Source organism: Argopecten irradians, chromosome 7 (assembly GCF_041381155.1).
Source record: "Argopecten irradians isolate NY chromosome 7, Ai_NY, whole genome shotgun sequence".
In the NCBI taxonomy this organism is placed as follows: domain Eukaryota; kingdom Metazoa; phylum Mollusca; class Bivalvia; order Pectinida; family Pectinidae; genus Argopecten; species Argopecten irradians.
The window spans coordinates 26,035,484-26,063,197 of NC_091140.1; the positions used below are offsets into that span (position 1 = coordinate 26,035,484).

Here is a 27,714-nt window from a genome sequence, read left to right on the forward strand (position 1 = left end):
ATGACGTTACTCCATAGTGATGAGCTATGACGTTTCTCCATAGTGATGACCTGTGACGTTTCTCCATAATGATGATCTATGACGTTTCTCCATTGTGATGACCTGTGACGTTTCTCCATAGTGATGACCTGTGACGTTTCTTCATAGTGATGATTCTCCATAGAGATAACCTATGAAGTTACTCCATAGTGATGAGCTATGGCATTTCTCCATAGTGATGACCTGTGACGTTTCTTCATAGTGATAACCTATGACGTTACTCCATAGTGATGAGCTATGGCATTTCTCCGTAGTGATGACCTGTGACGTTTCTTCATAGAGATAACCTATGAAGTTACTCCATAGTGATGAGCTATGGCATTTCTCCATAGTGATGACCTGTGACGTTTCTTCATAGAGATAACCTATGAAGTTACTCCATAGTGATGAGCTATGGCATTTCTCCATAGTGATGACCTGTGACGTTTCTTCATAGAGATAACCTATGACGTTACTCCATAGTGATGAGCTATGGCATTTCTCCATAGTGATGACATTTTACGTTTCTCTTTAGTAATACACCCTACGGCATTTCTCCATAGTGATGATCTGTGACGTTTCTCCATAGTGATGACCTGTGACGTTTCTTCATAGAGATAACCTATGACGTTACTCCATAGTGATGAGCTATGGCATTTCTCCATAGTGATGACATTTTACGTTTCTTTTTAGTAATACACTGCTGACCATGAGGATTTTTTAATGAGACAATGATTCGATAATGACTTATTGTGACTTTCCATTGTAATGAACCTATAAAGAATTCCTGCACTGATGGAATAATGATGATTTTCCATATGGCGATTCTTTGATTGAATAAGACAACCCTCGTGTTTCCCACGTAGATGATATGGACACCAATGAATGACCAATGTATACATACATCGAATACTGCGTTAACCTTAACAGCATGCGGCCACAATATATCGGGTTATTGTCCGTTCTATTTTGTTTACTTCATACTTACACAGATGGTAAAAGGTTTACTGTTTAATTATAGGAACCCAGAAGCGCTTTGGAGAATCTACATTTGGAGATAGAGCCGACAAACGTCTGAGAGTTACCAAGACGGGGCCATGTAAAACCCCCTTTGCACAATACGTTAAAGGCCAATAGGCACCCATCTAGCAGAAATTTTGCGGACTTTCAAATGCTTCTTCAACATAGGTAAACCGTTGATAGTCATATGCCTACCTTTAGTGCTATATAACGAACTGTAAATCTGGCATCTCCTTCAAGGATTTCCTGATGCAGAAGGCCTATCTGATTTTTGATGCATTTTGAAGGACTCTGCACCAGACTCAAATTTCTTTTCCAGCCGCCGATCTTTGTTATAAGACACACAAGAAGGTCCAAGGGCGACGGAAATTTCAATCATCAGCTTCTTAAATGAACAACAAAGTTTTGAGCGAGCTTTTGTTTTTGTCGACGCTTCTACCAATCATGAATGCATTTTTTATTGTGGGCCACGTGCACGTGCATGTCGATCAAGAAGACAATAAAATTATTTTCGAACATTATTCGTATATCTTACAAGTTTCTGTAAACGGCAACAAACAAAATTTTATAACTTTTGCTGCTACTTAGTGTAATTACTGTTCATTTAGTCACGTGAAAACATATCTATCTTCATATAAAAAACTTCCCTATACCCGTCTGACGTCATTATTCAACAAAATACGCCGATGTCCTTTCATCATCTGTTTTTGTCGAATGTTCAATTTATATCATTCGCGCACTGATAAATGTTTGGGACATTTTATTAAAAAGAAATAACAGTATATCTGAAAGTCGAGATCATTCATTCGGACATGCTGCAGGCTAGTCCGCTAAACCTGCCTATATTATTAGGCTTTTTTAATTTTTTTTTTGCCTAATATATATTAGGCAAAAAAAAAATAATATATTAAAAAAGCCTAATAATATAGGCAGGTTTAGCGGACTAGCTGCAGGCATAACATAACATTTTGTCTTTCCCGAAATAACGCAATAGTTAATATAAAACATGTAAATTGAGATGCTCTATTGATGCTTTGCTGCCTTGCAGTTAGAAAAGTACTTTTTGCGGCGGTTGCATGGTCCTTAGATTTCTTCTCTTTCTAATGATTATTCTTCCAAACGTCTCCTTTGGTACTGCCCAACTTTTGGCCTTGATTTGAGCACTTGAAAACTGTATTTTTTTATGGCACGCCGTTTTGTCATAAATACACATAATACTTAAGGTCAAATCTTTTTACCTTAAGGGCAAAAAATGTTTTTTTGCCATGATGTACATTTCACATTAAGGGCAAAAGATTTGACCTAAGGTCAAAAACCTTTTTGTCCTAAATGTCAAATCTTTTGCTCTTAAGGTGAAATGTACATAATGGCAAATAATTGATGTATAGAAGTCACAATGCTATTCATACCCCTAATCAAGCAATGGACTTGTCCACATACTGAACAACATGAAACACTTAGTGAAATGAAATTTCAAGTCCTTTCAAAAAAGAAAATGAAAACACCAAACAACTGACGAAATTAAAAATCCTCAAATACATGTATAATTTAACAAAATTGTTTACAAAATTGTTCATTTATTTTTGACACTAAAATCTATATAGTACTAATTCATTTATATTGCTACAATTATAATAAAACAGTTTTAACTTTATGGTCAAGAAATCTTAAGCCCTTGCTTAATAATAATAACTTTTAGCCTTAAGGTTGATACATCTTTTAACCATAAGCTAAATGAATCTTTTGCCCTTAAGGTTAATAAATCTTTTGCCTTGAAGGTCAAAGAACTTTTTTAACCTAAAGATCAAATAACTTCTAACCTTAAGGTAAATAAATCTTTTGCCCTTAAGGTCAAAAAATCTTTTAACCTTTAGGTCAAATAACTGTTTGGACTATTTTATAGTTTAGGCTATTATAAAGATTTTACCATTCCCTTTCAAAAAATGAAAAATACTACGAGATTCTTGATTTATTGAAACATTATTGTCCATCGCTGATACTGTAAATTGAAGAAACCCTGATCTCAAAATAACTCCCCCTTCCCCTTAATGAAATGAATACTAATTCTGACCAACAAACAATTGGATGATTCCATTCCCAGCAAGTGGTATGTCAACATTTAAGACATCACACATACGTTAAGGTCAAAAGATTTGCCATTATGTAAAGATTTGTTTACAACTTAAGGTTAAAAAATATGGACATAATGTCAAATTATCGTTTTTGCCATTATGTTACCTATCCGATTTTTTAACCTTAAGGACAAATCTTTTGACCTTAAGGGCAAAAGTTTTTGCCATTATGTACAGTCAAAAGATCTACATGTAACCTTAAGGTAAAAAAATTTGACCTTAACAGCAAATCTTTTTACCTTGAGGGCAAAAGATTTGACATTAAGTATTATATGTATTTTATGACAAAACGGCGTGCCATATTTTTTCCCTTACCAGGACACACCATGGTCTGTCAAAGTGGTAGTTTCTGCTCATGCTTAGCACTAAGTATACAGGGAGTGGGACAGTGGTTTGCCTTGTATGACCTAAGCTACTGTAGCTGTTTATAGGACATAAATCCTAATATTACCAATACACGATGCTCTCACTACTGAAAAACCACATTCAGGAAGATTTTCAGTATCAATATACAAATGTCATGAGATGTACATTGTAGTATGACATCATTTGTAAGATGTGTTAACAAAGAAGCAGTTTTACTCCAATGATAAAAGGTCAATTACGCAATTTATGGTTTACCATGTAGTCAGTTATTTTCACATTAGCAATTCTGTGGTATTAAACATTACTATGGTTACATAAATTTGATACACCAAATATTGTTGAGAAATCAAAGAAAATTTAATTTTCCTATTTCAGGTCAAAAATTCCTTATAACTGGACCTGCAAAGTAACCAGCTATAAGGTTGTGGTGTGTTTTAAACATTGCTTAATTCCAAAATTATTTGTCAGTTCAATTTCAATAGATAAATGAAAGCTGTGTTAAGAAAAGAAATGAGTTTTATTAAGACTGGTATTCATACAATTTGTGAAAAGTTCTAAACGAACAATTATTTCAACAAATATCCTGTTCTGATTCCAAGTGAAAAATTTCTTAGATTAAAATTTTAATAATACAATTTACAATTAACATTGAAGAATGCAAATGGAACATGATTTGAAATAATTCAAAAGTCCTGTTACAGATAGTCGTAATTTTTTCAAATCAATATTTTATACCAATTAACTCCAAAACACTTGAACAAACCTTGACCCAAGAACGATATGGGATCAATATGGTTTGGTATGACCCCAGTCTGTCACCCTATGTTTACCTATCAAACAAGAAAATCATTGAAGGTGGTCACATTAACGGAATATTTAACTTAAAACTATAAAACACAAGTTAATGGTATTGATATAAATCATCATTACATTTACAATATACCGATCCTATATTTATCAGATTAGATATATATACTATACTATTGCAATACACAGTTAACTGATTAACACGCTCTCTTTGTTTTACCATCATCTATTCACCACTAGACCTTAGGGACAACAAAATCTCCAAATTACAAAAACATTATATACTAAATCATGAGTCATTATTACACAGGTCTATTAAGTTGTAAATAATTTAGTTTTTACAGATTTACAAACTCTCTCTTTGTGTCCTTGGAATATGTCAAGAAAAATGTAAGGCTTGCTGTAAATACCTCCAGCGTATTTAATTGGCTCAAAGAAGATGTAAACCAACTTCCTTTCTCAGCTATTAAATTTAGCAATTTCTGTTGCAATACACATTTCATGAAGATTAACATTCACAGAATTTAAATGGTTGAATGGAAATTCTGAAAAATTCCTTTCAATATAAGTGATGTTTATATAAATCAGTGGAGATAAACATTTGCAAAATTATTTCAAACATGAAATTGGTGTTGTAAATAGCACACAAAAGAATGTTGGTTTACAGTCCCTGACAGTTCCACTAATAATGGCGAATCTGTACTCCTAAATCACATTAAAAAGGCACTTCATCAAAAACAAAGCCCATTAAGTTGACATGATGCTTCACATTCTTAGAAATGTTTACCGACTATTAGTCAATCATATACATATCTATAGTATTCATATTCCATGACATTTTCCAAAGTACCCAGATACTTTTTAAATATTTTGATAAGAGGTCTTCTCGTTTACTTAGAGCAGACATACTTAACAATAAGGTAAGAACAGATTTTAAATGGATACATAGGCATACAAGTCGTCATATCAACAAGGGAATTCTATCCAATGCAACAAATGACAAACATTTCTGATTACACGAACAGTTTCTAAAAAATCATTATATAACAGATGAAAACACAAAGTAAAAAATTAACAATTCTTACATTCACCACTTAATGAACAAATCTTTAAAAGCAAATCATCCAAAACATCCGGAACACACAATAAACACACCAAAATGGGAATGAACGTGGTCGACTAGATGTCTTCAAGGGCAAAGTCATTCAGGTATATCATTTTCATACTTTGTTACTTTTGTAGGGACAAAGTAAAACAAAACTGCATGCTCATGTTAATATTTTACCATATACCATCAGATGGTCACACACAAGAAGCCATCTACACATTTTTTTCTTTCAAAATTGGTCACTAACAAACTATTCATGTGATGTGAAGGTTAGTTTTAGATAGTGATATTTTTTTCGAAATAAAAAAGATGGAAACCAGTTTGGACAACGTTATTGTATAGTATAGATTACACTTGCAGTTGGAATCCTAGGTATCTATACAATGTTTAAATTACATTGTGAAATCTAACTACATACAGAACATATAAAGGTAAAAAAAAATCAGTACCTGACTTCAACAAAATCTACACCGTAAATGAGCAAGTCCCATATATCACACGTTCACTTTTCACTATGGAGATAGTTGTACATGTATATGGTGTATGATGGAATAGGTGTGGTACAGGGCAAGGATGAAATATACACTACTCATCACAGCATAAAATAACAAACATGTATGTTTGTTTACCGTACACTCTTGGACATATGAAGAGCTAAATGTGAATGAGATCATACCAAGGACATACACACACACATACACACACACATATGTAAACATATTGGTGATGACAAATGAGCAAATTATGAATAACTGGGTACAATGTACTAGTATATTATTAATGAAAACATTCTGCATACAGCCAAATGTCTAGATAGACATGGACAGGAATCTGGTTTGATGACAATAGCTTTTCAAGCTAAACACACTAGAAAACACCTCTGCATGCATATCTCAATTCACATAGACTGTCAACACATGAAAACAACAGTTACAGAAAATCTTTCTATTGTGTCAGTGGCCATACTTGTGTATATACCCTATTAACAGCTTACATATTGGTGTAAATAAATATGCTCACTCACACATCGTCATTCATTATAAAGCAATTTGCTGGCAATTCTGAAAAATCGCTTTCCATAAACAAATAGCTCAACAATTTTTTTAGACCATTATAACAGCTCTTACTCTATAAATACAACTGGTGTAAAATAGTTTAAATAGAAAATAGTTTGATAGCAGTTTCCTAACACAACAACCCAAATACGACAAAACACAATTATTGCAGAGTTACCTATCCTTGCGGATAGGTATTGATTGAGACATCATGTGTATGTGAGTGTAACATTGCGTAACATCATACTTTTCGGAGAAAATGACGTGAATTGCACTCACAAAATAATGATGTCACAATGGATACCAGTCCGCAAGGGAGCTAACTCTGTATTCTGCTAAGACAGAATCTAGTCTCCATGTGAAATTATGGTACAGAAAAGAGAAGCGACATGTTACTCCCCTATTCTGTCACTTTCATTGAACTGTGGTGGGATTATGACATGACTGGTTATGGTTTCTATCATGCAGTCCTATGTTGGTAGTCACAAACCAACTATCTGTCTTACATAACTAATTATACTACTGGTTATTAAAGCTTATCAATTGATCCCTGGAGATGCTATGCCCCTAATCTTATCACCGACCAGTCGACCATTCCAATTAACGGGGGCCACTAGTACAGGAGCGTACATCTCTCTCACTGCTATCAATCCTCCCTGAACGACTCGTACACACACCCACAACATATCACTGCATCATTTCATCTTAACCTACAGCTATGTTGGATTAATCTTTCCTTGGCTTCCTCTTTCTCGGTGATGATCTCCTGGAATTATATAAACATCAAACACATTTAATAATTACATGATAATATATTTAGACGGATAATGAAAATTCCTCTTTAAATTTTAACATATTTAAGTTTGTACACTGTCTAATCAATGTTTTTACAGAATTGATTTTTCTTCAACAAAAACCTAACTTGGCTATCATTGTTATTTTATGTCATACAAGAATGGTAAAATCTGAATGAACTAGAACTGTTTTTAAGACAATAAATGCCTTAATCTCAGATCAGAACAGGACATAATGGACTCGCACTTTATGCTTCTTCCATTTCATGTATATGGTTTCCATCCATTTTAGTCTCGATGAAATATGTGATATATACAAGGACAAAACTAACCTAGGTGAATCTTTTTTAGCTGCGTTCTCTTCTGTTTCCTCTTCCTCTTCCTCATCCGCATCATTTGTCTGTAAGTAAAAGCAATTTTAAATCACTTTCTGTCTATAAAGAAAAGATGACATTATTAAAGTTCACTGAATTCTATCAACATAAAATTACAAGTCAAAATATTAACACTGCAGCCTTACCAAATACAGTTGGCTGTCTTAAGTGAATGGCTGCTAGCATTTTTGTTATGTTATGACTTGATGTCACAACTGTCACCACAGCAAATAAGATATATATATGGCTATTGAAATTGCTGTTCTTTCCCCAAAGATAAAGCATTGTTCATTCATCAATGATCATCTAATAGGAGAAAAATATCTTGAGATGTTTTCAAGAATCCTTATCAGAATAATTCTGATGTAAACATTAACCTGCTTACAGTAGGTAGTTATGTGGGAATTAGCTATTGTCTAGTTATCATTAATTCTTCGATAACTGCCAACGGAAAGTAACTGAATGCAAAATACTGTAGCTGTTTTTACCTATATATAAGGAAAGTTGACATAAAAAAATGTCAATGAAATAATATTCGGTATATATACCTCATCTGCCTCTAGATCTGCCTTGGACTTCTTGGTTTGTGGAGGGTTGTCTCCCCCTGGTCCAACATCTTCCTCCTCCTCCTCTTCCTCTCCATTTTCCTTCTCCTCTGTCTCGTCTGGAGAAGCTTCATCAGTCTTCTTCTTGTGACTCTGGATCTTCTCAGGCTGTAAAACCCATTTAGCATTAGAACACAATTTAACACTTCTGGAGAGTGATCAATACTTGTGTAAACTCACATTATCACTATAATCATATTAACATCTTAATGTACTGATAAATGATCACAAATAGGTTCAAATATTGTCTTTTTTCCCCTTCTTTTTTCTCTTACAATTTAAACAAAGAAACAATAAAAAAGTGATGATGCTAGTTACTTAAAAAACAATTCTAGTTTGCCAAGATATATAAAACATCTACTGCTTGTCGCATGCATGTTTGCAGCTACATCAAATGCACAAACAATTAGAACGGGAAAAATATTGTTTATGATATAATGAACCAATAGAAGCAGCAATATGAAAAGACCAATTCTCAATCTAGTATTAATTGTTATTGAGATTACTACACTACGAAGCTGGACAAATACTGTATAAAAATACATTAGCTGTACAGCATTTACAACATCAAACTTTACTGCATGTATACATAATAATAATACATATTTAGACAGATGTTTCTCACTCATTAAAACATGCAGTAAAGAGAAGTGTCATCTTTGTGCTATATTTTATACTCTTTTTGGAACCAAGTTTTAATCTTCCTCACATCGATTGCTAGTTGATGTTATTCTTATCACAGATTTTAGTTGTTTTCAAAATGTTGGTGTATGTACACTTACTGCGGGACAAGACAATTAAAATCAAGAGTTTATGATTACAATGATAAAATTTCAATAAGCTGTTTATGAAAGAACTACAGACATGCTGCAGCTGTTATACCAACCAAATCCAACTTGTAATTGAAATAGGATATTCTAGCTCTAACAGTTTCCAGAATAACATCAGTACTACTAAAACACTTTGTAAATCAAAACCAAAAACAGTACACTTATGATTTTAAAAATAATTTGTTTTACATGTTGATCCGAGTGGGTTTCATTATGGTATTATGAACAATGTATCCTTTTAAAAGTATGTTTCAGAACATCTGTATATATTCAAGTTTTACTATATAGCTATTAACTATCACTATATAAATGTTAGAAATGATTGACAAAGTCATGCACATGACTACAAAAGTCCATACTAAGACTTGAGAAGCAGCAGTCAGCTATAAATCTGATGTGTTAGAAAACATCATGAGAAGGCGTCAGTACCGTGATGGGTCCGGTCCGTGGGCACAGACAGATGGAGAGCAGGAGTACTGGCAGTAAAAGAACTACTATATAAATGGCCCAGAGCCATGGATACTGGTCAGCTGCCGAGTGCAGGGTCTTCCAGATGCTCTTCTGTATCCATAACAAAACCAACATGTCAACATGCGTTACATAAAATTCACCAGACAGGCTGATATCAACCATAGATTTACAGGTCCATTCTCAAATCTGCTGCATTTTCACTATCAACACAGTCAACATATTCTTATTATGTTGGGCAAATTTTTTTTACTAGAAAATCATTTCTCTACGTTTTTATGCAACTGATTTTACTAGAATATTTTTATTTTGGTCTAAAAACTATTGAGATAATTTTTTATTACTTTTTTAAGCAACTGATTTTAATTGAATAGTGGTGAAATGAGAATAGACCTTGTAAACCTTGGTTTAAACATTCCTCTCCTGGTGAAAGCAAGCTGTACAACACCAACTCTCAGCATCAGAACACCCAGCCGTCTTTACCAGTCATACTTAAGCACATGGATATGTTGTATCGTTACCAGTTTAGAGAGAATCTGGTGCCACAAATCAGGTAGAGCACACTGATGCTGTGAGTTCCATCATTACATATCCAATCCTATGTTTAACCTATCAGGCTTACCTCAGACTTAGACATACAGCAATAAGCTATGATCAGAACAATGGGCAGTACAACAACTACGAGTATGACTGCCCATAGCCAAGGCCTATCCTTGGTAGCATCTAATACTGCATCAACAACACTTCTCTGAAAAGTCAGGGCACAAATCGTCAGTTCATGTTAATATATTCATCAGACTTGACCAATAGATATTTACAATTATAATAGTATTAAACTGGGCATCTTGATTTAATTAGATTGACTAAATATATTGTTCAGAACTTTAAAAAGCAGTATGCCATTTTTCTGAAAAATTATAGATATTTCTTGTGTATTGATTGTTCTCAGCAGTATGGAGCCAACTAGATTTTGAGGTAAACAGTTAACATCATGTATCAAACAATAAATTAGTCTAAGTTTTACCTGAAGGATAATACATACGCTATTTGAAAAATAAGTTTTGCAAGTAATAGAATTTATCTGATTGAGTCACAGGGTTAATTCTTTAAAATCCATCAAATACTTGCTGTCAGACCAAGAATATGAGTATTTCAAGAAAGATTTAAATCTTTTACATAATTTCTGATATCACTATTGATTTGTATGCACAAGCTATTCCATCAAAATATTTGTATGTACAAGCTATTCCATCAAAATATTTGTATGTACAAGCTATTCCATCAAAATATCTAACTGACTAAAGATTCCATCATTGATCATAGATAAATCATAGATGAAATTTCTCAAATATTTGTATAACCAAGATTTTTTTTCTAAATTTCTATATGGTAACAAATCTTGATGTTCTCTGTAGCGTAAGAGATCTAAAAGTACAATAAATCAAATTAGTAAGAGTGTGCTCTTAAAAATAATCCACTTGTAAATCAACAGTTAATACCGCACACTGTTGTTTGCTGTCTTAGATTTCAATTATTACACACCCCTGACTTGGCCTTTTCTTGTGTAGCTTTAATCTCCCAGGTCTCCACTGCCCATTGTTCAGCTACAGCTTTGTCGTCTGTGATCAGGAAGTTGTCAAACACAATGTCGTCATTCATGGACCATAACTCAAGTCCGACAGCACCCTGTGAAACAAATCAGCATTCACTTCAATATTCTACAACTTTACCACATTCCAGCAATAGGTTTCATCATGTGAAAATTTATTTCAAACATTTAAGGCATTGGTTTCTGCTTCAATGAAAAAAAAAAAAATAGCAATAGGAATAAGAATTCAATATTCTTAAAATGTTGATTTTAGAACTTACAATGGATGTCATTTTATATGGCTCAAGATCCTCAAAGTAGGCTGGGTTGTCAATCTTCCTTGGCTTCCATTCTCCCTAGAAAATAACAGATTTATATGCAATTTTCATACCCCTAATAATATAAACATATTAATTAGTGAATTTCCATACAACATATAAAAAGTATAAACAAGTATTGAGATATTGAAACTAAATATTACTTCAGAAGATATATCCAAAAGATCTTAAAGACATGAAAAATTATACACAATGACGTACAAAAATCAAACAGTAAAACTAACATAAATACGAATCTTTATAATACTTTTTTCTAATGAGTGAAATCCTATCACTTACCTGGTAGTCTGGGTTATCAATGATAGGAGCTGACCATTTGCCCTTGTATTTGGGATTCTTCACACTCGGTTTTTCCCATTTTCCACATCCAGGGGCGTTCTGACACTTGGGATTGTCTACGAAAGACAAACATGGATTTTCAAGTCTGATGAAGATATCATGGCACTAACAAAACAAACCTTCATCACCAGGAGGCAACTATTGTCGATATTGTAACAACAAGTGGTGTTATCTTCTACCACTATTATAGACTAAGTGTAATGTTTGTACGTTGGTTAGCCAGATCAACATCTCTATCTAATACTTACTGATGAGAGGAGCCTCCCATTCACCATCCATATCATCGTCCCTATCAAAGTAAAAGAGGAACATAAGAGTGTAAATCATATAAATGTCTGATGATTTCTTATCAGTTATTGGAGTATCATTTCCAGTATTTAGTAAACATTCAATAATCTTACATGTACCGTGGACCCCCAATAAACCAGACACCGGTAGCCCGAAAAACTTGCAGTCTGAACAGAAGTATCGGGAATTGGATTACCTAATGTTACATATTGACTAAGAGTACAGAATTTGGCAGTCCAGAAAACTCCATATACAGGCAGCTGGGAACGAAGATGTCTGGATTATTGGGGTTCACTGTTCACTGTAAACTACTTGATAACTAATTTTGTGAAAGATGTTTGCATAATCATTGACGCAATTTTTATTTTCAATTAAAAACTTAACCATGCTTTCATTCAAACTATCTAATTTTTACAATATCTTTATGTACAAGTGTTACAATATTCTCTTGCATAGAATGAAGAAATATTTCAACTATAGTCAAACCTGTCGATAAAAACTATCCAAGGGATAAAATAAAAGTGGTCTCTATAGCCAAGTAGTCTTCAAGTGGTCTTTAATTATACACAAGTAAAATGGTGCTATGAATGACCATTTGGGATACTAAGATAGAGGTTGTCATAAGCAGGTGGTCTCTATACAGAGGTATGATGGAAGGTTTTACTGTATTTAAACTATACATGTTAGTGTGCTTACCAATCTTCTGGTTTCTCTGCTCCTGCATCGGGAATCAGCTCTACTTCGTCTTCTAACCAGCCACTGGGCATAACGGCATCCTCATCAACAATCTTCTCAGGCTCACTCTCATCCCTGGAAGAAGAGAATACAATAATGGCTCAGAATAGACATATAACATAATTCACTGAGTGACAGGCCCATATAGACACATGAATCATAATTCACTGAGTGACAGGCCCATATAGACACATGAATCATAATTCACTGAGTGACAGGCCCATATAGACACATGAATCATAATTCACTGAGTGACAGGCCCATATAGACACATGAATCATAATTCACTGAGTGACAGGCCCATATAGACGCATGAATCATAATTCACTGAGTGACAGGCCCATATAGACGCATGAATCATAATTCACTGAGTGACAGACCCATATAGACACATGAATCATAATTCACTGAGTGACAGGCCCATATAGACACATGAATCATAATTCACTGGGTGACAGGCCCATATAGACACATGAATCATAATTATATAATTCACTTAGTGGCAGGCCCATATAGACACATGAATCATAATTATATAATTCACTTAGTGGCAGGCCCATATAGACACATGAATCATAATTCACTTAGTGGTAGGCCCATATAGACACATGAATCATAATTCACTTAGTGACAGTCACATATACACACATAAATCATAATTCACTTAGTGACAGCTATATATAGAAACATGAATCATACTTCATTTTAAAAGTGACAGCCACATATAGACACAAGAAACATAATTCAATTAGTGACAGCCATATATTGACACACGAATCATAATTCACTTAGTGAAAGTCACACATACACACATAAATCATATTTCATCTTATAGTATGACTGTAGTAATTTTTAAGCAGAAAACATGGTTTTATCCGATAATAGAAGTCCTTTTAAATATGAAATGTTTTCATTATGCAACTACCTCGTCTTAAATGATATATCACCTGAAAATCTAATCCTTACTCTGACACAGCGTACATGTGTGACCTAAAATTGTTGATTGTATCATTTTTCTAAATTGTGTAAATACCAAGTAAACTTACCAGTCGTCAGGTTTGCTTGCTGTGGGATCTGGGATCCTAAAGAAAATTAAGTTTCATTTTTTACAAAGGATTTCAAAACACCAGATGGATTATGACAAGAACTTCAAAATCTGTCATTGAATTACTGATAGGTCAAAACTACCTGAACTTCATGAAAATTTCATTTCAAAGCTGGAAATACTTGTATGGCGTAACTGTCTCTCTATCCATGCCTTGATTTATTGATTATTGAGAAAAAACAAGAAATGACTGGATGTAATGAGACCAACACAAGTAACTTTTTTCCATCCCCATATAGCTTTTCTTTTAATAGAGGAACCATACAATCATTACAAATCGCTTTATCAATGATGTTTATAAAATATATATATGTAAATTTTGAATAGGCTAGAAAGAATCAGCTACTTTTAATAGATTCTATCATTAGATTAACAAGCTAAAATTAGTGAAAGCTGCCAATATTTTGGTTTATAAGAATCACAATACCATTTATTAGCAGGGTTCGAAATTAAAACTCGTCAACTGGCCAATTGCAAGTTGATTCTTGAAATGGCGAGTTGAAAAATATTTTACTTGCAATATTTAGCAAGCAGGTGCATCAGTTGTTATTCTCAATTATATAGCCAGAGAACCAGATGTCCAAACACTGTACCATACAGACATGAGACAGCGACTTATTTCATATCATTTAGTCTACTTTTATATTACATTATATTAAGCCTATCAATCCAAAGCAAGTGATACTTTAATTGTATGTTACTAGTTTTCACTTGCACAAATTGTCAAATTCTGAAAATAAGTACACTACACTACAGTGACACTAAAAATTTTACTTTCAAAACGGCAAGCTCATTTCTGATTTGGCGAGTTGAAATTTTACTAACTTGCCGAAAATGGATAGTGGCATAATAAATTAATTTCTATCCCTGTATTAGGTCTACTTACTTTTCCCTTTCATCCCAATCAGATGGCTTTTTGTCATTGGGATCATCAATTTCTTTTGGAGGGTTGACAGGGGGACTAAAACATACAAAACTCTATTATTGTAATTGAATATAAGTTAATTAAAAGAGATCTTTATGTAAATAAGGTTATTCTAGTGTGAGTAGATGTTGTACAATTGCCACCGTAACTTTGCACAATATCCCTAATAGATAATTGTAAGTTTTAAAACCTTTGGCTTTTGGTCTCAAATCAAATTTAACTGATCAATTTTTATTAAAAGAAAAAAATTCTACTATTGACAAAATTAACATATCAGTTAAGATACATATTACTGAGACAATTTTTGTGTTTTGGTTGACGGTTACTCACCTGAAATCATCCAGTAGACTACCCTCATTAACTAAACTGTTGTCGATCATCATCTCAAAAGTGTTGTCAGGGTTTACAACTACAAATATAAAACATTTCACTTCAGGTTTTCACTTACAAGATATAAACATATGCCACAGAACTATTTTCTTTGTGTCACAAAAACCTCATAATAGCCGACAAAATTAATATCTAGAACATCAGATTCTGGGAATTCTGTGAAATCCAAATTTCCCAAGAAAATATTCAATCATGGAATCCAGGTATTTTTCTTCATAATGCAACATATATTGCCTTGCAGTGAACAGGTTACCTACCCAAGGTATACATATGTGTCTTCTTGTCTGAGAAATGTTTGTCTATGTTGGCAGAGGGCTTTTTGGCATGCTTCTCCTATAACAGAAATCAAACAAAATACGAGCTTATCATTAATCAATGAAATAAAAAAATTATGAGTAAAATGAAGCAAACACCTCTTTGCTTTTGTTTTCAACATTTATATATTTTTTTTTAATTCCATGGTAAAGTTTGACAGGAACAATAACTTAAAGCTATTTTTGCAATTTATACACAGCATTTGCAACATCTAAAAAAAAAATCAAAGTGTTTAACAGAAGGCATAACAAAGATCAAATAAATTAACAGAACTGACAGTGATTTTCTTACTCAATAATTTCAGGGGCTTGTACCTTTTCAATTGGGAAAAATTGCATGGTATTTTTCTTGAAAATATATATATTTTAGATTTTTTTTTTTTTTATTTGGGAAAATATTTACATAAAATTGGGAAAATATGGCAAAATTTCTCTAGGGGAAGGGGCATTTTTTTCGGCCCCAAATGTACCTAAAAAATCACTGGACTGATGTTGGTATTAGCAAGTCTACTTACCTCAAACTCTCCAGTGACTGGGTTCTTGTGTCGGAAGATAAAGTGGAGCTAGAAAGAGAAAGAAGAAATCAAGTTCAGCCTCACAAACATGGAAAAATGGTCTGTTTATGTGATAAATAGAATCTTAAACTTATGTCTATGTAATATGGAATGTATTGAACCTGTTCAATAAATTCTATTAATATTTAATATTAATACAAAGCCACTTATGTGAGATTGTCTATTCCAGATCTGCCACAAATCAGAATGAAATATATAAATGAAGGTATTTAAAATTTAAGAACAAGCATTACATCTTTTTAAACATAATATTAAATTGCTATCTTTTGTTTCAGTTATTGTTGTTTGAGATAAGGAACACTACTCACCTTGTGATCCATTCCACACTTATCAGGCCCAAACATGACAGTGTAAGGTGTCTTGTCATGGAACTTTTTCTAAAAATCAAATGATAAATAAAACAACATATAATAAATCTGATACAGATTTGCAAGCTGACCTGTAGCTGTTAATTGTTGATAAAATGTTGTATTAAATTTTGGTATGAATTCAATTTTAGATCATTCTCAATCTGATATCATAACTGTACCTCCAAGTCCAATGATTTCAGACCTGTAAAGTTCTTATCATTTACCTTAATTACACAAAGAGTCACCAAACAGTTGTACTGGATCAATGATGATAATTTTACAAATTTTTACAAATATTTGTTATTGACAATGTTTCAGCAGTGTCTTAAACCTGACAAGAGACATAAACTATGTAAATTTTCTATACAAACTTACCAAGTCAAGTTTCTTGTCATCTGATAGAAGTTTAACATAGGCACCACCACAATCTATGCCATTCTGGAATTTCACTTCATATCTGCACAGAGAGGGTAAAACATATAAATAAACATGATATAGTTTTCAATATTTGAAATAATCTAAACAGGTAAAACATATAAACTACATACATACATGATAAAAATTGTCAGAAGACAAAAAGCTTGTCTCCAAGTTACATTATAAAATAATCGTATTTGAAATTAGAAAAATTTACAATTTGACATGAATGTCTGGTAGATATAGCTACCATTGAAAATTGGACTAAAGAATTCAAATGTTGGAAGTAAACGTGCTTTTACATGGTATTATTCTGTTACAAATAATACTGTTTACAGAAACTCTGACCAGGAGAGAAAACTTACTGAACAATAAATGGTTTTCCTGCAAATTTGTATGGTTTCTCCAATTTTGATGATATGGCATGATGTTTGGCTTTCGTCTGAAAATAATGAATATCATCAGTTAGAAAAATGTGTATGGTAGAATATTTACAGTGACTTACTCTGCATGATTTCTCAATATGATATCTCTAAATTTATTGACCTAAAAAGAAACTAGCCTTGAAAATACTGACTGAAAAAAATATACATTTATTTATATATATATATTTTTTTTTTGCTGAAAGTTTTTTTTTCAAGTTTTTTAAATTGTCATCCTGAATTGATAAGATAATTAAAATTGAATTTTATTAAAGACTTATATGTTACATCACAACACATACCATAAAGAAAAGCTTTTTTCATTTAGCAAAAACTCTAAAGATTTTTACTTAAAATCAGAAAATTACATTTTAACGAACTTTATAAACTGTTGGTAATAATAGTATTTATGATTGATTTTACCAGTACTTTTTATTTCAGGTGTAACATTTTAATCATCATACTGCTGATTGAAAATATCTATTACATTCTATTCCTTTCTATCATCATTTTTATGCAGTATACAAAGATACAATCTATTTCACTTGAACTCTGATATATATACACTTACTTTCAACAACAAAGCCAGATCTCCCTCCATGGCATTATCTTTTGGCTCCTCTAGGCCCCATTTACCTGTTAAAGAATTTCATAATTATTTTAAAAACACATATCATAATCAAAATAGTTATCCTATAACTTTTTGTATTTTGTAATTATTCATGTTACAGTTCACTTTTGTAAGGTATTTACATGTATTATAAGCTGTTTCTACCTAGGAAATCCACAACTTTTACTTACCATCATACTTAGCAATGGTCTCATCCGTGTCATCCTTCTTGGCCTGTGAAACTGTCCATCTATCAAGTAATGGGGAAAAATAAATGTACATGACATTTTAAGAAATGCTTCCAATTAAGTAATTTACATCTAATCAAAAAAATTGAGATACAAAAGATTCATGGTTACTATTGAGTCAGTATTGACTGAAGAGTTTCCATTTACACTATACTTGTACTTCTAAAGACATAAAAAAGTTACTTTAGAGGACCTCTGTATTTTCCCTTAGGACAACATTGAACATAAGGCCATTCCAATTTGATTTCTTGTTCTTCGGATTTTTGGATTTTAAAATAGGAGCGAGCGAGCGAAATTTTTTTAATTCTAAAAATATTTTGAAAGCGGAAAAAAATTGGAGCGAGCGAATATTTTCACAGTATTTTTTATTAGACTTTTATGTTTATTTCTTAAACAATTACTAGTAATAATCGAGTTTTTATGTTAAAATATGAGTTTTGCTGTTTTCTTCAGTGTTTTCAACATTAATAACTGTATCAAAGATGAAAAAAAGGAAGTCTAATGTTAAGTATTTGTGCAGCTATTGGACATATGCTATTACACAAAATACTTTCAATGCATGATATATTTCAATTTTAGACAAATCTTGACAAGACAAACCTTGACGATTTTAACATTGAATAGCAATGTTTAATACTTAAAAGGAAATAGTTATTAATAAGAAAGAGTAACTTCTTGTAAATAATTTCAATATTTAATTTGCTGTTGACAGAGCTATCTGCAAAAACCAACAAACTAATAGGAACAATCAGGGATTAGCATTTATGGAAAATATTTTAAACCAATATAACCTCATCCGACATGCACGTTCTTTCTTAGTTGTCACATAATATTGTATGGAACCCAGTACAATGTGCAATTTACTACCGATGTTACATGTAATTTGGCAGAATAGCAGACGAATCATCACCTACTGTAGCTAGCTGTTACTACATGTAAGTCATGCAGTCAAAACATGTTTGAAAATGCAAGCTATGTGGGCCACGTGTCAAAATTCACCCTGACCAGGTCTTAAGATATAAGGCAACTGATGTGTTAATTAATAAGCGATTGCCTTCAAATAATGGACATGCTTGATTACCGTTATTCATTCGTAATTCGACCAGTCAAATCATCTGTCATGATCGCCATTTTTAAAGTGAGATCGAACGCAAAGTCTTTTAAAAGAGTTGCAGACATCGGCAAAATCAGACTGAAATCGGGACACGTCCTATTAAAAAGTATGCGTCCCTCAGTCTCTATCTCGAAGAACCACTCTGTCTGCACGTGGCGGCGGGAAAACTTGACATTTCTGTTGTTGTAAAGGTTTGTAAGACGCTTGCGGGTTTGAAGAGACAATGTACGAATAATTCAAACATCTGAGTGACCAGGAAATGGTGACTAGTGTAAAAAAAAAACTATAAAAAATTGCCCGGGTTCGTCAGATTCCCGGACAAAAAAAAATGAGGAGCGGTAAAAATATTATTTCATTTTTATTTATTTTCGGAAAATAGGAGCGGGAAATCCGACGAACGAGAAATCAAATTGGAATGGCCTAAATATGATTTTATGCACATTTGCTAAATATACAAAATCCAACATCTTAAAAGACCATTTTCATAGATTATTATTGATAATAAAAAGCGTTAGTCCCAAATAGTAAACTTGTATCTTGAAGGGAACCCACTATATAGAACATGAATAATTATAACAGATATAGAACATAAAACAAATGCTGTGTAACTGTTAGATAATTAATGGCATGAACACTCCCACAATTTACAAAAAGGATTCCTTCACTAAAACATAAATCAACAGGTCAATGATTATTGTAGTTAAAAGAAATTTATAATATTACAGTAGAAGAATATAACTTTACCTGGTTTTAAATTGATCTTTGTCACTGAATGGTTCGGCCAAGAATGCATTTCCTTTCAATGTTGGTGGTTTATATGGGATCTGTAAAAAAAAATAATTCTTGTAAATGCCTATTGTTGGTATTCAAAGTCAACATTTAAACATAGGTTTTCCATCTATCATTGAATATCAAGTTTCCAAGGATGTCTAGATAAGAAAAAATTAGCTGTCCTAAACTAAATATTTGGGTTCCCATTCTATTATCAAATTTGATCCAATAAGTGCCCTACCTCTTTAAGTACCCCTTTTTGAAGACTCAGTTTTACTTACTTCAAATTAAATACATACTAAAAATATGAAAACAAACAATTTCTTCTGACTTCTTTTGCAAACTAATTTATAGCTTACTTTGTGCAACAATGTTGTGAAAGGGTTATCCAAGTTTGGTTGTGTTAAACCCCCCCTCAATTTTTTATGGGTCAAATATGGTACTTCACATGTTATATTATGATCACATGTTACTTTGACACTTTCCGTTATCTTAATGTGCTTGTTCTTTGGCATTTAATATCCTATTAGATCGTCGTGTCAAGTGTTTAATAAAGTTAAAGGCGGTCCGATGGCCCGAGGCTATAAAAAAAAATCTTGTCAGACTATTATCTATGCAATTTTTTGACATGCACTGGTGAGTGCCAAGCCAAGTCAGCTATGGTATGACGGAGTTGGTGTCATTTTCAATTGGGACTTTTCTTTAAGATTGCATCTGCAGACACATTCTGATTTCAATCCATTTTTAGCAAAATGCTTGATCAAGATATTAAAAGAATAAAATTCATTATAAAAATATTTAACATTAACAATTTCCTTTGGTTTTTGTACTTTGGTATTAAACTCATACAAGCATTATAATCAATCTTATGGTTCTTTCATCTAAAAATATGTCATAATAAAACAGGCCTATGATAAAATGACTGTCGTCATAGAATTTCATTTCTCTGTAGACTGATTGTTTATAGAAAATTCACAGTTGCTTTCAGACAATGCTGTGTAATCCATCATTTTATATAAGGGAGCCCACTACAATACCTTAGCTTGAGACACGGGCAGTAAACCTGTGTCAGAAAAGATCATAATCCACATGTATATGACTTTAAGTCTAAATGTATTGTATACCAGCATACTACTAAAGTACAACCATTATTTAAGCCCTTAAAACTAGAATCCATAACAATGTGTACAGAAATATATATGCTAGGACAGAAACTAATACTTGCATTGTCATCAAAATTAATAGCATACAGCAAAGATTATAATCTATGTTGTAATACAGACTAATTTTGGTGGAGAATGATTCACAGCATGAAGGTCTTAACTTACTTTTTCAACGTCATCATCTTCCTCTTCTATAGTAACGCCATCATCATCTTCATCCTCCTCATCTAAACTCTCGCAATGATATCTTGAAACAGCTATCAAAGCAAGTATTCCAAACAGGAGGAATTTAATCTTCATTATCAAAATTTAGTTTTGGCAATTCTGAAAAACAAAACACACTATAAATGTACCGTAGTAGGATAATTTGTCTTCTATTTATTTCATATCTTTCTACCCCAAGAAATATTGAACTGGTTAAACTTACAGCTGCCTGTATATCAGAGTTTGCATTTATGCCTTCCCCATTTCCATCTCTTCCTTTACTCATAGCACATTATAATCTGTTACGGTATTTAAACATGCATAAATATACTGTATGTTCATTAACCTTTGGAATACATTATGTTAGAAGTATATCCCATCTTATAAGGCATCATTAAATCCATGGGATGGGAGAGTTTATACAACCTCAATTCCTTTTCCAGAAAAGGTTAGGGGCGGTAATTACAGTGAATACGGTACGATATTTCAATTGGTACCACGGAACGATATTTCAATTGGTACCATAGACTTCTCCTGAATGCCCGCACATGTACTAGCTAGGGAGTCTCGAGAACAAATTTTAATAGGAATATGACTGGAACACGTAACAGGAATGAGCATTTTTCATTTATAAATACTAATTTGTAATCATGTTAACATTAGGTCTACTTTCCTCTTTTCCCTCAAAACTCACACACACAGTCAGGGTGTACTTAACATTTATATATGTCCACAGCATGAATATCCATAAATTAAGTCAAATACATTCATGAATGATAGAACGGCCATTTTATATGGACTGTGATTTGTCGTTTGGCTTCTATCATGTGCACTATCAATAAGTCGTCATCAAGAATAAGATTTCAAATAGTAGATGCATTTTTTTTTCTTTAAAAATGGGGAGTGACTATCCGAGCTCAAAAAAGGGACGATGAAGAAATTTTAAGAAGGATAAACGAAAGCGTTTGTTGTTTGACGTTGACATTTTGTCAGCTGTACATCGATAGCCCATTTGTTAGTAAAACCAAAATTAAATCGGTTTAAAATCTTCAAAAATCAACATTGCATAAGAGAATTGCTAGAAATATCGCGTGCATTAATTTCCGTCTCTCATGGCTTTTCGCTATGAACATTCAACACTTACATAAACTGTAAATAAGAAATCCCAAGTAGTTATTTCAGACGCCGGCGTGTTTCACATGTAGTTTCAGTCACAGCCGTACCATTAAACGTGGAGAAATTTGATTGGTGTTTTGCAACGGACATTTTCATTGGTGATTTTGTGATCACGTGACAATGAATCGGTGAACTGACAAATACGCCATCTTTTGTCATTCAAGCAGCAGAACTCGAGCAGATAACACGTATTTTGAAGAGCAAAGATTTAACAGATCAAGGTAACAAAGAAATTTATTTTATCAAAGTATTTGATAAGATTAGAGTTTTTATCTTTTTACTCTCACAAAACTCTCTTCATTCGACTTAATTTTCATAGCAAATCGACTAGGCTTCGATATTTTACTGTGAAATCGGAAGAGAAAAAAAATATGATTATGAGGACAGACAATGTTCAGTAAACATGAAGAGATCGAGCTTATATCATTAGTTTGATTAACGTCTTAAGCAATTGTTTGTAAAATATACGTTTTAAAATTCAGTAAAATTCTGTATTGTCGTTTCTTTTTTGATTTGACGGGAGAGATCGTATCAAGGACCCAAATTTTCAAAATGGCTACCAACAATGCTTACATAACGATGCTACGTAATATACTATTTTTAGCATCGAGCTATTGCGCACATATTGCGACATGGAACTTTCCAGATAGATATAATATTTCTTTCAAGTTTCAATTAAAATTTGGTTTTAATATAACTTCTAATACATTTAAGAAAAAATACTTTTATACTCGCATAGCCATAGAGACAAAAAGATACTAAACGTCATTGTACCCAAATTGATACCAATACACACAGATTTCTCTTATATGACATTTGTTGCTTGGTGTGCTTCACTTTTTTCTGTTTTGTTTTCAAAAAGAGCATACAAACTTGATTTTGATGCTTTGTTTTTGTTAATACATTGCTTATTGTTACTGTTAGAACGATTAATAGCACGTGTAGAAATTTCTAGTTTTGTCACATGAGGTGTACCCAAATTGATACCCATCAAGAACTTTTTTTATAAAATTAAGAAAAATCAATGTTTATAGATTTTTGTAATCTTATTGTCTGAAGGGGATGCAGTTGTGTTTATTAAACTGAGTTATACTGAATACATCTATACATTTTACTGTAAAAATTGTACAAGTGTTTTCACAACAGTACCTGCGCTAATTCATTACCCCCATATTTCAGACAGAGTTATCAATTTCAAAGTTATCTTTCAGAGAAAATAACAGAAATAGTTACATTAAACGAAGCGTAATTATCAATAAATGATGTATCTTTGATATCACCACTGAGAAATGAGGTAAACTTTAACAACACAAATGTTTTAGGTAATTTTTTTCAATTAGGGTATCAATTTGGGTACAGTATCAATTTGGGTACAATGACGTTAGAATAGCAACTTTCAATTATGAAAACTTGCCGTTCAATTCAGTATTTTAAATCATACCTATGCTCATTAAATATTGTCACAATTAAGCTTATATTTCAACTGAAAGATGATTTCAGCTTCAATTTATATAAAATATACTAGTGTTGCAATATTTAAAAAAAAATTCAATAGTCAATACAGTTCAAAAAATTCGAGTCTGTTTAAACAAACAACAAATTTCAAACTTTATAGATTTCTAAATTTATTCAGTTTTATTTTACCTATTATTGACTTTTCAGTAATTTTGGTCCTTTATATCAACAGATGCAGATCTTTGTCAAAACTTTGACAGGAAAGACCATCACACTTGAGGTGGAACCCTCGGACAGTATTGAGAATGTCAAGGCCAAGATCCAGGACAAAGAAGGCATTCCCCCAGATCAGCAACGTCTCATCTTTGCCGGTAAACAGCTGGAAGATGGACGCACATTGTCTGACTACAACATCCAGAAAGAATCCACACTTCACTTGGTATTGCGTCTCCGTGGAGGTATGCAGATCTTTGTCAAAACTTTGACAGGAAAGACCATCACACTTGAGGTGGAGCCCTCAGACAGTATTGAAAATGTCAAGGCCAAGATCCAGGACAAAGAAGGCATTCCCCCAGATCAGCAACGTCTCATCTTTGCCGGTAAACAGCTGGAAGATGGACGCACATTGTCTGATTACAACATCCAGAAAGAATCCACACTTCACTTGGTATTGCGTCTCCGTGGAGGTATGCAGATCTTTGTCAAAACTTTGACAGGAAAGACCATCACACTTGAGGTGGAGCCCTCAGACAGTATTGAGAATGTCAAGGCCAAGATCCAGGACAAAGAAGGCATTCCCCCAGATCAGCAACGTCTCATCTTTGCCGGTAAACAGCTGGAAGATGGACGCACATTGTCTGACTACAACATCCAGAAAGAATCCACACTTCACTTGGTATTGCGTCTCCGTGGAGGTATGCAGATCTTTGTCAAAACTTTGACAGGAAAGACCATCACACTTGAGGTGGAGCCCTCGGACAGTATTGAGAATGTCAAGGCCAAGATCCAGGACAAAGAAGGCATTCCCCCAGATCAGCAACGTCTCATCTTTGCCGGTAAACAGCTGGAAGATGGACGCACATTGTCTGACTACAACATCCAGAAAGAATCCACACTTCACTTGGTATTGCGTCTCCGTGGAGGTATGCAGATCTTTGTCAAAACTTTGACAGGAAAGACCATCACACTTGAGGTGGAGCCCTCAGACAGTATTGAAAATGTCAAGGCCAAGATCCAGGACAAAGAAGGCATTCCCCCAGATCAGCAACGTCTCATCTTTGCCGGTAAACAGCTGGAAGATGGACGCACATTGTCTGATTACAACATCCAGAAAGAATCCACACTTCACTTGGTATTGCGTCTCCGTGGAGGTATGCAGATCTTTGTCAAAACTTTGACAGGAAAGACCATCACACTTGAGGTGGAGCCCTCAGACAGTATTGAGAATGTCAAGGCCAAGATCCAGGACAAAGAAGGCATTCCCCCAGATCAGCAACGTCTCATCTTTGCCGGTAAACAGCTGGAAGATGGACGCACATTGTCTGACTACAACATCCAGAAAGAATCCACACTTCACTTGGTATTGCGTCTCCGTGGAGGTATGCAGATCTTTGTCAAAACTTTGACAGGAAAGACCATCACACTTGAGGTGGAGCCCTCGGACAGTATTGAGAATGTCAAGGCCAAGATCCAGGACAAAGAAGGCATTCCCCCAGATCAGCAACGTCTCATCTTTGCCGGTAAACAGCTGGAAGATGGACGCACATTGTCTGACTACAACATCCAGAAAGAATCCACACTTCACTTGGTATTGCGTCTCCGTGGAGGTATGCAGATCTTTGTCAAAACTTTGACAGGAAAGACCATCACACTTGAGGTGGAGCCCTCGGACAGTATTGAGAATGTCAAGGCCAAGATCCAGGACAAAGAAGGCATTCCCCCAGATCAGCAACGTCTCATCTTTGCCGGTAAACAGCTGGAAGATGGACGCACATTGTCCGACTACAACATCCAGAAAGAATCCACACTTCACTTGGTATTGCGTCTCCGTGGAGGTATGCAGATCTTTGTCAAAACTTTGACAGGAAAGACAATCACACTTGAGGTGGAGCCCTCGGACAGTATTGAGAATGTCAAGGCCAAGATCCAGGACAAAGAAGGCATTCCCCCAGATCATCAGCAACGTCTCATCTTTGCCGGTAAACAGCTGGAAGATGGACGCACATTGTCCGACTACAACATCCAGAAAGAATCCACACTTCACTTGGTATTGCGTCTCCGTGGAGGTATGCAGATCTTTGTCAAAACTTTGACAGGAAAGACCATCACACTTGAGGTGGAACCCTCGGACAGTATTGAGAATGTCAAGGCCAAGATCCAGGACAAAGAAGGCATTCCCCCAGATCAGCAACGTCTCATCTTTGCCGGTAAACAGCTGGAAGATGGACGCACATTGTCTGACTACAACATCCAGAAAGAATCCACACTTCACTTGGTATTGCGTCTCCGTGGAGGTATGCAGATCTTTGTCAAAACTTTGACAGGAAAGACCATCACACTTGAGGTGGAGCCCTCGGACAGTATTGAGAATGTCAAGGCCAAGATCCAGGACAAAGAAGGCATTCCTCCAGATCAGCAACGTCTCATCTTTGCTGGTAAACAGCTGGAAGATGGACGCACATTGTCCGACTACAACATCCAGAAAGAATCCACACTTCACTTGGTATTGCGTCTCCGTGGAGGTATGCAGATCTTTGTCAAAACTTTGACAGGAAAGACCATCACACTTGAGGTGGAACCCTCGGACAGTATTGAGAATGTCAAGGCCAAGATCCAGGACAAAGAAGGCATTCCCCCAGATCAGCAACGTCTCATCTTTGCCGGTAAACAGCTGGAAGATGGACGCACATTGTCTGACTACAACATCCAGAAAGAATCCACACTTCACTTGGTATTGCGTCTCCGTGGAGGTATGCAGATCTTTGTCAAAACTTTGACAGGAAAGACCATCACACTTGAGGTAGAGCCCTCGGACAGTATTGAGAATGTCAAGGCCAAGATCCAGGACAAAGAAGGCATTCCCCCAGATCAGCAACGTCTCATCTTTGCTGGTAAACAGCTGGAAGATGGACGCACATTGTCCGACTACAACATCCAGAAAGAATCCACACTTCACTTGGTATTGCGTCTCCGTGGAGGAATGTGAATGAACACAATGTGAATGAACACTGCTTGTTTCATTTTTTGTAATTCAGAAAGTATTTTAAGACCCTTAAAGATCATATTTTAAATCAATATGTTGAACTTTTGAAAATTCTTAATTCATTACTATACACTAAAAATTTAAATATAACTTCCTTTCATTGTGTCAATTATCGGCAAATAATGATAAATTAATTGAACTCTTGGTACTAAATTTTGAAAATACTATCAAACAAAATTAGCTGGACAATGTTTCTACAGGTAAATTAAAAAGATCAAATGTTTGTTTATTTGTGCTTTTGTGTTATAGACCTTACTATTAATCTTTGTTACTCGAGTTTGTTCAAACCGAAGACCAAATATCAATAATTCTTAAAATTAGTATTCTGGATCTGTTGTCTTAAAATAC

The 27,714-nt window shown here is 34.0% G+C and overlaps 2 protein-coding genes across 3 annotated transcripts; one reads left to right on the top strand and one right to left on the bottom strand.

Annotated features, from left to right (window-relative positions):
- Positions 1-4,034: 4,034 nt before the first annotated feature.
- Positions 4,035-22,717, bottom strand: LOC138327985 (calnexin-like). Of its 2 annotated transcripts, none has more exons than XM_069274526.1 (22): positions 22,618-22,717; positions 21,435-21,593; positions 20,080-20,159; positions 18,165-18,223; positions 17,935-17,999; positions 17,307-17,383; positions 16,900-16,981; positions 16,483-16,551; positions 16,115-16,162; positions 15,543-15,618; positions 15,226-15,304; positions 14,857-14,931; positions 13,912-13,947; positions 12,827-12,940; positions 12,091-12,131; positions 11,783-11,898; positions 11,447-11,521; positions 11,120-11,263; positions 9,539-9,670; positions 8,223-8,387; positions 7,633-7,700; positions 4,035-7,272 (listed from the first exon to the last, which is right to left on the bottom strand). In XM_069274526.1, exons 2-22 carry the CDS (start codon positions 21,567-21,569, stop codon positions 7,233-7,235), a joined length of 1,776 nt encoding a protein of 591 aa, XP_069130627.1. In that variant the 5' UTR covers positions 21,570-21,593; positions 22,618-22,717; the 3' UTR covers positions 4,035-7,232. The 2 variants fall into 2 exon arrangements, with proteins under 2 accessions (XP_069130627.1, XP_069130628.1); XM_069274527.1 differs by lacking the exon at positions 9,539-9,670 and adding an exon at positions 10,200-10,325.
- A 41-nt stretch (positions 22,718-22,758) lies between these two features.
- On the top strand, positions 22,759-27,589 carry LOC138327986 (polyubiquitin-C). Its single transcript, XM_069274529.1, has 2 exons — positions 22,759-22,870; positions 24,337-27,589. Exon 2 carries the CDS (start codon positions 24,337-24,339, stop codon positions 27,307-27,309), a length of 2,973 nt encoding a protein of 990 aa, XP_069130630.1. The 5' UTR covers positions 22,759-22,870; the 3' UTR covers positions 27,310-27,589.
- The last annotated feature ends 125 nt before the right edge of the window (positions 27,590-27,714 follow it).

Coding starts and splice junctions, on each gene's coding strand:
- LOC138327985 (XM_069274526.1), bottom strand. CDS start 21,569: ATGAAGATTAAATTCCTCCTGTTTGGAATACTTGCTTTGATAGCTGTT. Junction 18,000..18,164: donor GACCATTGCTAAGTATGATG/GTAAGTAAAAGT, acceptor ATTCTTTAACAG/GTAAATGGGGCCTAGAGGAG. Junction 7,273..7,632: donor GCTAAAAAAGATTCACCTAG/GTTAGTTTTGTC, acceptor ATATAATTCCAG/GAGATCATCACCGAGAAAGA.
- LOC138327986 (XM_069274529.1), top strand. CDS start 24,337: ATGCAGATCTTTGTCAAAACTTTGACAGGAAAGACCATCACACTTGAG.